At 38.8% G+C, this 12,804-nt stretch overlaps 1 protein-coding gene across 1 annotated transcript in view; it reads right to left on the reverse strand.

Annotated features, from left to right (window-relative positions):
* Positions 1 to 12,804, reverse strand: part of GALNT2 (polypeptide N-acetylgalactosaminyltransferase 2) — a 97,896-nt gene that overhangs the window by 21,762 nt on the left and 63,330 nt on the right. The window contains exons 4-8 of the mRNA XM_080388875.1: positions 12,130 to 12,228; positions 11,488 to 11,555; positions 10,520 to 10,585; positions 7,993 to 8,114; positions 1,083 to 1,170 (exon numbers count right to left, since the gene is read on the reverse strand). Coding sequence (XP_080245001.1) covers positions 1,083 to 1,170; positions 7,993 to 8,114; positions 10,520 to 10,585; positions 11,488 to 11,555; positions 12,130 to 12,228 — 443 coding nt within the window. The remainder of the gene's footprint in view (positions 1 to 1,082; positions 1,171 to 7,992; positions 8,115 to 10,519; positions 10,586 to 11,487; positions 11,556 to 12,129; positions 12,229 to 12,804) is intronic.

Below are 12,804 nucleotides of genomic sequence, written 5' to 3' on the forward strand. Positions count from 1 at the left end.
TATAGAACCTCTCACCTCCAGATCACTGACAAACTTGAAGCAAATAAAAGCAGTATTTGCATAATGTTGTATTTTAGTTTACCAGAACAACGCTTGGTGGCCAATTAAAGACTAGTAACTGAAAAAACAGACTTGAAATTGTTTTTTCCTTCCTCACTCAAGAAAGTCCATTCAGAAAAAGCTGGAACACTGTGGGAACAGCACTGAGTAATTTCTATATCATGGCTCATATGTTTGTGCAGACATTTCAGTTTCCAGGGTTATAGGAACAACTATTAAAAAAAGGGGGGGAGGGGTGCACAGAGAGCAGCTCTTTTAAATGTTAGATTCTTGCTAACAGTGAAAGTTTTAAAAATTTGTAATGAGTAAGAATTCTAGTGTGTGGTTACCAAAGAGGGGGAGGGCAAAGGAGAAGGGAGGATTTTTATTTTTATTGAGGGCTTCACAAGTCTTTTTGCTGTTTGCTGCCAACAGTTTACACCAGCTAGATATAGTGTGACTGTAGTACTTCTAAACTCAATTTAACAGCAAATTTTGTAACAGAAAAGGTATAAACACAACGACTTTTCATGGTCACATGTTACTCGTCACAATTACAGATCATGGCTAACAAAAACATTTAATTTTTAAACACATTCCAAAGCTTTCTGCTTATTAAGTAGTGTGATTTTTTAAGCAAACCAGCATCTTGAAAAAAACTCATAGGCACTGCATTGCTGATGGGCTTCTAAGCTAGTGAGCAATTAAAGTCTGTCTTATCTATAAAGAGAATCATAAGCTCTGGCCATAAGCCGCTTCTGACATTTACACAATCCTACAAACATTGGAGTGAGTCTTGCATATTGGTGAAAGGCGGCATAAACTTAAAAGAATTAGTATAATAAAGATTAACTGTTTTAAAGCAGAGGACAATAAGGCCAATTAAAATCCAAGCCTAAGAAACAAGTGACCTACAGAACTTAAAACCAGAATGAAAGCAGAACAGTACGTTAACTGCCCAATTCCACAACTGCAGTGATTATGAGCTTTGATTCTTGATACTTCTGTTTTTTAAAAATCTGTATTCCAGTACAGGTACATACCGCCTTTTAAATCAGCTGACGCCCCAACGTACTGGAAGTTGTCCATATTAATTACATCAATAATAGGAGACACAACTCTGGTCTTGTCCTAGAATAAATATTAGAAAGTAATATTGAAATAATGAGATCAATATATAAAGATTCAGGCAGGATGAGATGTTGAACAGTTCAGCGGGATTTCATTAGCACATCTCCCCCAGCTCTCCCCCTACTCCAACGTGTGGCTCTGAACAGCCAGTGCTGTGAACAGCATTGCTCAGCACTGCTTCAGAAAGCAAAAAACCACATGATACAGCTGGGAATCCTCTTTCTATTCTAGGCTACTTATATTCAAGCAATCCCCCTCTTCTGACTGGCTCTTGAAGGCGGCAGCAAACTTGCAGTTCTAAAGACAGTTGAGCAAACAACGCTTCCATCCTTACTTTTAAAACCAGCTCAAAGGAAAGAAGCATCCAGGTAATTCCTATTTTCCACAGCAAATCTCTAGCCACACAAGGGTACTAGTGTCTTATTTCAACCTTTAAGGAACACTTAGGCCTTTCTGCAATCAGAAAAGTCTTAGGTTAATGCTAACCCATTTCACACTAGAAGAATCACGCTTCACAATCAGACAGAGAAGAGATTCTAACACCACTTCAAACTAATGAATGCTATTAATCTCTAGCAGCCAGGATTCCAGTGGTACAGATACCACATTCCTCCGTCCAGCTACAGTCTCATATACTACTCTGAGCAATCTTAATTACTTTAGCTGATGTTTTTATCAAAATAAGTTTATGAAAAAAAACAAATCTTTCCAACAACCCCACATACATCAGCCAGTAGGATTACAAGATATCAGGAACAAAAAAAAAAAACAAACCAAACAAAAAAAAGACTCATCTAATATTAGAAATGCAATATCACGGTTAAGCCAGTTTATGTCCATGGCTTACTGGGGGGGGGGGGGGGGGGGGGCGGCACGGGGAGTTACAGTTACGTTTACACAGTGAAATGTAACTTCTATGGTAGCTTGATGGAACATTTTGCTTGAGTTCAAAATAATAGTTTGAGTTCCACAATTTAACACCATTCAGAGAGCACAGATAACTTCAGAAGATTTTATCACCAAATCTGTGAATATAAGAAAAATGTATTTTGAAAGAACAGGAGGTAGCTTGGTAACTGTTACAGACAAACTGTTCTCATCGTTTAGAAAGAATTTATCGACCTAAATCCTTAAAATGGAGATGTTTATTTCATAAGTATGCCTTCAAACAACAATACATATATTCTATATAGTGATTCAGCAATACACCCCCCTTGATAATTAGTATTATACAGAACAGATTGGAACCAAACTAGTACAAGAATAGCTTGAGCTCATAACAAGAGACTTAAAAGCAACTCTTAGTCAAATGCTTTGCTTGGTCCAATAAAGGCATTAAACACCCATTTTCATTTACTGAATTGTAACTATTCAATCTGTGCTGATTTTAATAAGCCTGATTTTAATAAGCCCTAATTACACAGTTGGCATTTACTAGGGTCATTTTGCCTGAGTGAGCAAAAGGCCACTAACTTCTGTCTCAGCCAAAAGGAGAATCCAAGCGAACCCAAGGGAATCCAAGCTGAAGACTAAGCTAAAAACTGAAGACTCACTGACTTCTACATTCCTTTTAAGTATCACTGCAGCTATACCACCCAGGCCAAATACCTGCTTTTATGAAGGATGTAATATAACATCTAATCAGGTCTGCTACTATGTAGTAAGTAGCTTGGTGTAAAGCAAAACAAGAAAAGACCAACCACACATCAGTCACATCTTTAGCTGCCGTTTCTGTTAGCGGTCGTGCCAAGTCCATGCTTACAGCTGCAAGCATACAGTCTTGCTAACTGTGTTGTACCTGGAATTATGATTTACTGCACCTTCATAGCAAACATTAAAGCACTTCAGGTGCACCCATGACCTTATTTTAGGCATTCTATATATAGCGATAGAATTAGGAAACTCCTTTATTTAAAGGCTGATGGGACAGAAGACATCCAGCTTACCTGCTTATTCACAATACACCCAGAAGCATGAAATAGAAAAATGAAACCACCTTTCCTTAGCTGAAACTGAGACAGTTTATACATCTATGTCCACTTCTCAACAACTTTTCTGACAACAATTTGCATTCTCTTAATGTTTCTACACAGCACAGTTAACCTGGTGGTAAAAGTTGCTCAAGCTATCAGGTATTGCATTAGTCAGAGCTTCAATCAGGCTTCAACTTTTCTCCACTGTGCTGAGTAAGCAGGTACCACACCATCTTTACACACTTGGTATTTCCTCAGGCTAAATTTTACTGCTGGCCTGATTAGTTTTATCAGTATCAGTGCAACACCATGCTAAAACCACTTGCTACACTTAACTTGTTATTTAAACAACTTACAGATGTTTCTCCAACAAACAAATACCCAGGTTGTGAGCATCCAGTTTGATGTACAGCCCCCACTTTGTTGGCTTGGAAAGATGCTGTTCCTTCCAGGATTTGAAATTATAGATTTGCTCAGCAGCAAAGCAGACAAGAGATTCATGTTCTTAAAGTGATGCTTTGCAGGGCACTACAAAGTTGTTGATGCAGAGGCTGCAAAAAGAACTTGCGGGTCTCCAAAGTCCAGGGAGTTCATCCACTTATAAACACTAAGAAGCAGCTGCTCCCTTTAAATTATCCTAAAGCATGATAGATACTTCATCCATAGCGTGATTTAAGCAGAAATCTTTCTGAAGGGTTGACACCATAACTTATAATGGAACACACAATTGGAAAACCATGTGCTTTTTGGTGAGGATAATGGAAAGAAATAGCTTGTGAATACTGCAAATCTCTAGTGCCTGGAAATCTGAAGCAGACTATTTCATCTTAATATTTCATAAGGAAGTTATGTATGCTCTAGAGAATTAGACTATTATATATTATTCTCATAAACCATCAGAAATTACCCTCAAGATTCTACATACATTGCCTCCCCCCCTCCAAAAAAACAAATCTCAAGACACTTCAAAGATTAAGCTTCACGACACTCTGAAGAGAAAATACAAATATTTTCCTTTTAGCACTGTGCCACTCAAAAGTTGACTTGTTCAAGGTCACAAAAATCTGAGACAGATATGAAAAAGGAATCCGTATCTCATTTCTTAATCTTAGTTCTTTCTTCCTTTTAGAGATCTTCCTTGTTTAAAAATACCTTCCTAAAAGCGATGTAGGATTTACAGCTATGCTAAGAAAACAGGTTAGCTCAGTTCTGCACCAGAAACTTTCAATTTTTATTTTTCTCTGCTAACTGATGTATTATAAGAATAGAATGTCAAAGTGATTAGAAATTTGAAATGGAAAAAGCCAAGTAGACAAGTATTCATGAAATAGCTAGTAGTTATCAGTCTTTAACACCGTGTATACTTATTACTATGTTCACATTTTGGGGAAATCAAAAGGTTAATCTCCACTGTCTCCTCCTTCAATCTCCCCGAAGGCACACAGAAAAAAAATCTAAAGGGCATAAAAGGGAGCCTTAGGTAGCCAGGAGGGAGCAAAGGGGAAGAAGATACACTAGCTCCAGGTTACACTAGTGTCTGTACGCGTTCTGTACTCCAAAATATTCATCTTTTATGTACATTGCTTCTGCTTTAAGCCTTTGCTCAAATTGCTGAAGAAAAATCCCTAGCAGCGTCAGACCCCTCTAAGAATGCTAAAGCAGCACAGTAATAGACAAAGATACTCTAATCCAGAAACCATCTCAAAGAAGAAAACTGTGGGATGGATCATCCTTCAATTGAAGAGGAGAGCTTGATGTCTCAGCTGCTCCTAACACAAGCAAGACGTCAGAGAGACAGCTTTCTAAACTGGTTACAGCACATGGGATAGAGTATTGTAGAACTGATCCAATTCAGACTGTTTCTTGGAAGCTATAAATTTTTAAATTGTAACACACACAACTAATCCTCCAAAACTGACAGAATGAAATGCTGGTGGGCAATTCTGGAACAAAAAGGGGGAAAAAAAATCCGACCCCAAGCTTTGCAGCAGATACAGAATAGATGTAGCAGTACACCAGAAAATACTGTATTAATGCATAATAGCCCTGACCTGAAAAAGTTACCTTTCAGGCCAGAGCAGAAATGAGTTCATGTCTATTCAGCTTCTTGTCACAGAGACTATCAAGAAAATGCTGCCAATTAACATCAAGTAACATACCGTGTGCACTGTGAGCAAACTCAATCAATTTAAAATAACAAAGAACTATCATACACTATATGTAAACACTATCCATACCTTAATTATTTGAACAAGCAGAAAGCTTAGAAGCTACTTTATCAATCCACATGCCTGTTGGTTGGGAATCTTCCCACATGAAAATAAACTGGAAATACACATCAATTATTTAACAGTACATCAAGTTTTTAAGAATGGAAAACTGTATTCATACAGCTGCAAACTATTCAATGGCACACATGATTAGTGCATATCACGGGGACAATTGTGGGGAGCACATTTCGAACTCATGAGCTGCTAAGTAGTAGCTGCTGCACAAAGCAAAATATGCACCAGATTCTCCCACCAAATACACTGCATATACACAAATACAATACATGCAAGCTGGATCGTCACAAAATTGTCAGCAATTTAGTAAGAGGTTTACATTCCATTATGATTAAAAAGTAACGTTCATATTCTGTATCAGTTTCAGAAATTTAAATGAGTATGCCCTGAAAAAAGTCATAGACAAGAAAAACTGTAAATGGCAAAATACCTGCCTTACTAAAAGCAGAGTTTTGTTGACCAAAGCTACCATTTCTCTTCTAATTTCATGAATAGGTAGATGTTTCAAACCATTTACACTAAAAGGTCTGAAAGCAGTTCCCACGTCCCAGAATCTATTCATGCTTTAGCCACAAGCATTCTCCACTTCCTTTTGAGATATACTTAACGTCTTCAAGGTTATTCTCCTAGTTAATCATTGTAGAAAAATTCTGCCAATCCTTCTAAGCCTCTGCAACACTTTAAACGGGCATAAAAAAAACCAGAAGGAAGTGCTATGTCAGTCATGCTCAAAGGCTCTGTAGGCTCCAGGTACATTAATAGTGTCCAGGTTTAGGCTGATTACTATTATTTCTAGGACGGGATTTCAATGGCTGATACGCTTAGGCAATTTACAGCATTTCTGGACTACACAGTAAATTCGATGGGCCGAGGCCAACTGTATGAGAGGTTCAACAAGGCTCACTGCTGGGTCCTGCACTTGGGCCACAGCAACCCCACACAGCGCTACAGGCTGGGGCAGGGGGCTGGGAAGCTGCCTGGTGGGAAAGGGCCTGGGGGTGCTGGTTGGTGGGCATCTGAACAGGAGCCAGCAGTGTGCCCAGGTGGCCAAGGCGGCCAACAGCATCCTGGCTTGTAGCAGACACAGCGTGGCCAGCAGGAGCAGGGCAGTGCCCGTCCCCCTGCGCTGGGCACCGGTGAGGCCGCCCCTGGACCCCTGTGTTCAGCTTTGGGCCCCTCACTGCAGGGGGACGTGGAGGGGCTGGAGCGTGTCCAGAGCCGGGCAGGGGGCTGGGGCAGGGGCTGGGGCACCAGCCTTGTGAGGGGCGGCTGAGGGACCTGGGGGGGTTGGCCTGGAGAGGAGGGGGCTCAGGGGGGACCTGATCGCTCTCCGCAGCCACCTGACAGGGGCCGTAGGCAGCGGGGGTCGGTCTCTTCTCCCGGATAACGAGCGACAGGACGAGAGGAAACGGCCTCACCTTGCGCCAGGGGAGGTTTAGACTGGATATTAGGCAAAATTTCTTCACCAAAAGCTTTGTCAAGCATTGGAACAGGCTGCCCAGGGAAGTGGTTGAGTCCCCATCCCTGAGGGTATTTAAAATATGTGTAGACATGGTGCTGAGGGACATGGTTTAGTGATGGACTTGGAAGTACTGGGTTAATGGTTGGACCTGATGATCTTAAAGGTCCTTTCCAGCCAAAATGATTCTACGATTCTAAAAGGTATCACAGCACCAAACAGAATAATGAAAAAAAATCAGTCATGAATTGATAGCTTCTCCACTGGCATTTTGAGTATATGGGGTTTACTCCCACCGCTGCCCCCCCTCCCCCTTTTGGGAGGAGATGCCAAGAAAAGCATAGGGAGGATAAGCAAAGAACTGGGCATTAACAAGACAGAGCAGCTTAACAAAACCATTTTGACCAGAAGCATTTTAAAAGAAAGCCTTTCCAGAAAGGGGAGTTTAACAGAAAGGGAATGCAATTAAGAAAGATGAAAAACCCTGCTGTCTTGAGTGTTTCCCAGTGCTTTTTGGGATCACACTTGATTCACATTCCACTTCCACTGAGTTCCTCCAGAGCAAGTTAACAAGTATAACAAACCCCTGGAGAAAATATTATACTTTCACTCTCAATCCTCTCAATTGCTTTTCCAGGACACAGACTAAACATCATTTTCATCGAAGCTGAGAGCCCATAGTCCCTGCTAATTTCTGCAGGAATTTTGTTTCACAGCTTAACCTCTCTCCTATTATCACACTGAATCTTAATGAGGCATAAATACTCAGGTAAACTGAATTACATTGATATGATACTGGTTGAGGAGAACGATAATTTGCCCTAAAGATTTTCAACACTTACTGAGGATGTCTCTGAAGAACCAAAGAAGCATATATTTGAATGGCTTGTAAAAATAATAATAAATATTCAGATTTTATGTAGTTGTGTTCAGATTAAATGAACAAAAAGTATGTTTTAATCACAGAACACTCCGATCATCTCCATCTCATTTCAGAGAAAAAGCTTCCTTAGAAAAATGCATAAAATTAATGTAGTATAAACCAGATGGCTTTAAAATTTAAAGGCTACTCCTTTGGGAAATTACTTTAGAACTCTCTACTAACCTCAGCTACTCTTTCCAAAAGTGGTTCCAGCCAGTGCTCATTGCACTCACAGTGACTATCCAGAAAGGTCAGCACTTTTGCTTGTGCTGCATCTGCCCCTCTGACACGGGAGCGCATCAAGCCTGAAAAAGTAAAGATAAAAAGTTTTAAGTACTTACCAAGGAAGACAATCAACAGTAATGAGAAACTGTTGCATTCCAAGTTAGCCATGAATTAAATTACTCTACAGGACAAACACACAAGTTCCATTAGCAAAATGAGATGCTAGTTAACAAGTCAGTGAAACAACTTTATATCAAACAGCCTGCAAGCTTCCAACCTACTGCACTCTGGTCTACAGGTTTCAAACATCTTTTTTTTTAAAAAAAAAAGTGATATGCAAGTACAGCTGGATCTGCATTACAGCAAGTGTTATATATACTGATAAAGTTACTCGAGATCAGTCCTGAAAACACACTTTTCCTATAGTTTCACAATGGGCTTGATGAAAGCACCATCATTAACTTATCCTTCCCACCTTTTTGCCAACTCCTGATCTCACGACAGTCTGTCCATTCTTCTATCAGCTTCTTCCAGAAATAACCATGCTTCATTAATTCACATCTGAGAGCCTTCCCCCAACCCCTTTCAATTGTCTTTCCCCTGTGTTTCTTGCAATTCTTTTATTTTGTAGGTTTTTCTTTTAATCTTATTTTATTTTTTTTCTTTAGGAAGAAACTTCTGGTAAAGCCAAAAGATTCTTCTCTACACCTCAATTACACAGATCCTCTCACTGTGTTCCTCTCCTTCCTTTTTAATATTTGTTCATTGAACGACCTCACCATTCCTTAAAGTCCCAAAGTCCCTTGCTATATATACATACATACCCCAGAACATCCCATAACATACTTCAATACAGAAAAATAGCAAGCTTCCACCCATTCCTTTGCAAATTTCCTCCCTACTTTTCTTTACTAGTATTCAAAATTCATTGATTTCATTGTCACTCAAGACCAAAGCCAAGTAATTACTTTTTTCATTTTTCTTTCTATATTGTTTCCCACCAAATCTGGTGGTTTTTGTTTTAATTTGTATGTGTCTGAGATAACAGCATCAGCCTACACTTGAAAATTAAAAGCAAAGTGAGTATCAAACTCAAGCATAGCAAGCCAGCAATCAAATTTTACAGTATTTTAATTTAAAAAATTATCACCTGATTGCACATATGGATGCCTAGGCAAAATTTCATGAACAGTACAGTAGATCCCATGGGCAATAAACTTAGTCTCACAAAAATATCAACTAGTACTGTGCCTTCCATCTGCAAATAGTTGTTCTTTTCTGACATAGCAAAAGATTTGTCAAATTGTATTTCATTTTCAGATATATATACACTGATGCATATTTTTAAGTACAAATCTGTAAATGTAGTACAAAGTTAATATTTATAATTACTAAAAAATAAAAATAAAGTGTTAATTCATTCTTTTTTCCATTATTATTATTATCTCCATCTTTAAGTGCTGTACTGATGAGAAAAATGACATTAACTTATTCAGAACCCTGCAACCACAGCAAGTTATAAAAGGCCTGTTTTCCTAACAAGCCTTTGTTCACAAGTATATTCCAAACAAAAATATTTAAATACTAAGGACCAGTCAGTTTGCAGTAACTTTAATTACAGGACAACACAGGTTTTGTGCCTGTCATTTCCAGTTTCTGGCAATCTAATGATTCTAGCTGCTCCTCAGGCCAGACTGGCAGCCTCGAAGATACAGTGCTTATAAAAATAAACAAGTACGTATCTGCTAATTCAGTCAGCTATTTCAACTGTCAACTCTCAGTTATCGTTTCAAAGAACTGGAGAATAACAGTTGCCTATATCTAATACTTTAAGCTCCATAGCCAGGAAACAGCTGACTGAAGGTCTCAGTGATATGAGACCGTAATTTACAAAGCAACAAAGAAGAACACAAAAGTGTAAGACAAGTCTGTTACATGGCACACTGGCTTCAGCAAAACTGGCATAACCAGCCCGCCTGGCTGCTCAAACCTTCTCAAGCCTGCCAAAACAAACTGTTTGCTGGCTGTCCATCAACTAGATCCTTAACATGATCTCTAGTAAGGGAAGCTGGGGGGGGGGGGAGAAAGGGAGGGCACTATTTTTTAAAAGCTGGATCATTTCAAACATTCATACAGTTTACAGTAAGACCTTACGCACAATGGCAGCAGCTTAACTAACAATTCAGTACGGTAAGAGAAAGAGAGGTTGAGGGTAAAATGCAATTTCTCAAGTCAGCTTTCACTGTGAAAGCCAGCAATGGGCAATTGTGCACACAGCAGTACAGAATTAATCACAGTTACTGTTTTCACTTGCACAAGTACATTTGGTTTTATTCCTTCCACTAATAAATTGATTTATAAAGCGAAAATCCCCCCTCCAATACAGAACGTACAGCAGAATGTTCCTTCAAATGGCTTGATGAAGGTTAACAGATAAGGCAGCAACATTGGAATTTTTATCTTCCTTCCCCCAGATTACGCCTACCTTCTCGGCGATCATTTCGAAGAACCCGCACTTTTTCAATTTTTCCCAAGAGAGCACCATCCTCAGCTTTAAAAAGAATTAAAAAATAAGTTAATAAATAGATCAAGTGATAAGAACCAGTTTGACATGCAACACTGTATACCTTAAGAGAGGCTGCCTTCAAACAAATACTTTGTTTCTGGTGAGATAAGTAATCAATTTTTTTAAGCATATCTCTTATATTTAACTATTTATGACCATAAACATTTTCTACTATGAAGCTTAGTTACCAGGCTAAGAAATTACTACCCTCATGTTATTTAAAGCCAATTTAATTTTACGCCCTTGAAATATTTTCATTTAATGATATTCACTTCGCTTACTTCAGACAGATTCTACACCGCGTAAGAAAAAAAAAGGATTAAATAAACTCTTCTCTTCGCATATAAGAAACCTCACATTTTAACCAACATGAAGGCTTAAACCTTTCTTAAACTAGCTGTAAACTAGCAATGCAAGTATGGACATTAGCATCCTTTAAGAAATGTTACTCAGAGGTCCATTTCAGTTGTTCAAGTTTGTATCATAATACCCTTGCACTTATAAAACCTTGACGTATTTTAGATTCAGTAAGAATTCTTTTGAAGAGAATGATTGAGAGCAGCATTCATTTAAAGCAGTACTACAAAAATTTGGTGCAAGCACCATGGGCTTTATTTTTACATCAGACAACATCCTATGCAAAGGTCGTTTTCAACTATACACTCTGCTCCTTCAGCTAACAGGAATTAATAAAATATACCTGAAGTAGTTATCAGAACCCTTCACACTTCCACAATGACAGATATGGAAGAATTAAGCCCTGGTTTTGGATCAGTCTCTGCAAACTCCTAATCACGTGACATTCTCAAACAAGTCACCTGCTAGCATCTACAGAAAGTCTTACCAGAATAAACAAAATAAAGCTAGGACCCTGTAAAAGTACTTACAATCATTACTATAATCATCCACCAGTATGATTTCCTTAATAAGATGCGATGGGCTTTTTTTAAGGACACTGAAACAGATAATAAAAAAACGTTCAATACTAAGCAGTCTTAATTTTCCATAATAATGTCATAAAAGCAGTTACTTTGTTAAGCCACAGTAGAATCTAGCACAGGATGCTATCTTCAACAACAGCTATTAAATTTAAAAAAAATTTAAACAGAAAGCATCTTCTGGAAAAGGCACATGTAGAATTCTGCCCCCCGTCCAAAATTCTAGCCTCCCGAAATCAGTCCCTCAGACAACTTGCAACACAGAAGTTTTGCAGATGTCTTTAGGTCAAATATCCCCTGACAACCCATCTTCCCTGACTTTTTCTTGAAACCAGTTTTACAGCCAACCTTCAAACATCATCTGGTAATCAGTTCCATACTTTCACACATTTGTAGTTAAAGGGAGCAATTTTGTTTAACATCACTATTTCAGAACGTAAGAACTGGAGGCATCAATGAGATTAAGACTCATCTTTCCCTCTGCAAATTCTTCCAAAAATCATAACGGATTGTTACTTTTCTTCCTTATCATAAGCCATTATCTGACACAAATAAATGGTCTTTATGGAAAAATCAAGGTCTCGGGTATACCTGACGACAGTTCGTAGCAAAGCAGATCTTGCCTCATTATGAAAGGTGATCACCACGCTAGTGGCTGGCAAATCTATCCGCCATTGTTTCCGCTGACACCTGAAAGACACAATGCCCCGTATTTGAACATAGCATTTACATCCCAGGTTTAGCAGATGGTCTCCATCGTGAAGCGGTTATCTATAAAACTCACGTACACACTACATCTACCTAGAAAGAATGAAATACTTCAATTTTCAGGTGAGATTTCAATCAATTCCTCTTTTGCCACTCTTGGTAGTTGTCTTAGTATGCAACAGACTAAGAAAGAACTCAGTGTCAGATATAAGCAGGCTCAGAAAAGTCACCGGACTATCACCACTGTAGTACGCCATACACACCTCTCATGCAACCCGGTATGAAACCGGAGTGCTTATTTTACATTAAAAGCGTTCAATAAATCTTGAGTAAATGAGAATATTTTCCAAAGAAAGTGCACAGGTTCACAGGCTACCACATGCCTCTTCTTTAGAGTGGCATGTGTCCACTTCTCCCTTTATTTTTAAAGCTCCTGCAACACCCTGGTCTTGCTCACAGATAAAAACCAGACTTCTGTTCTAATGTGGAAAGTTGTAAGGATTGTAACATTAAGAATTCGAAAAACAAAGCTAGCTGTGACTATGCTGTACCAACTAG

This window comes from Falco punctatus, assembly GCF_963210335.1.
Source record: "Falco punctatus genome assembly, chromosome: 5".
Taxonomy (NCBI): Eukaryota; Metazoa; Chordata; class Aves; order Falconiformes; family Falconidae; genus Falco; species Falco punctatus.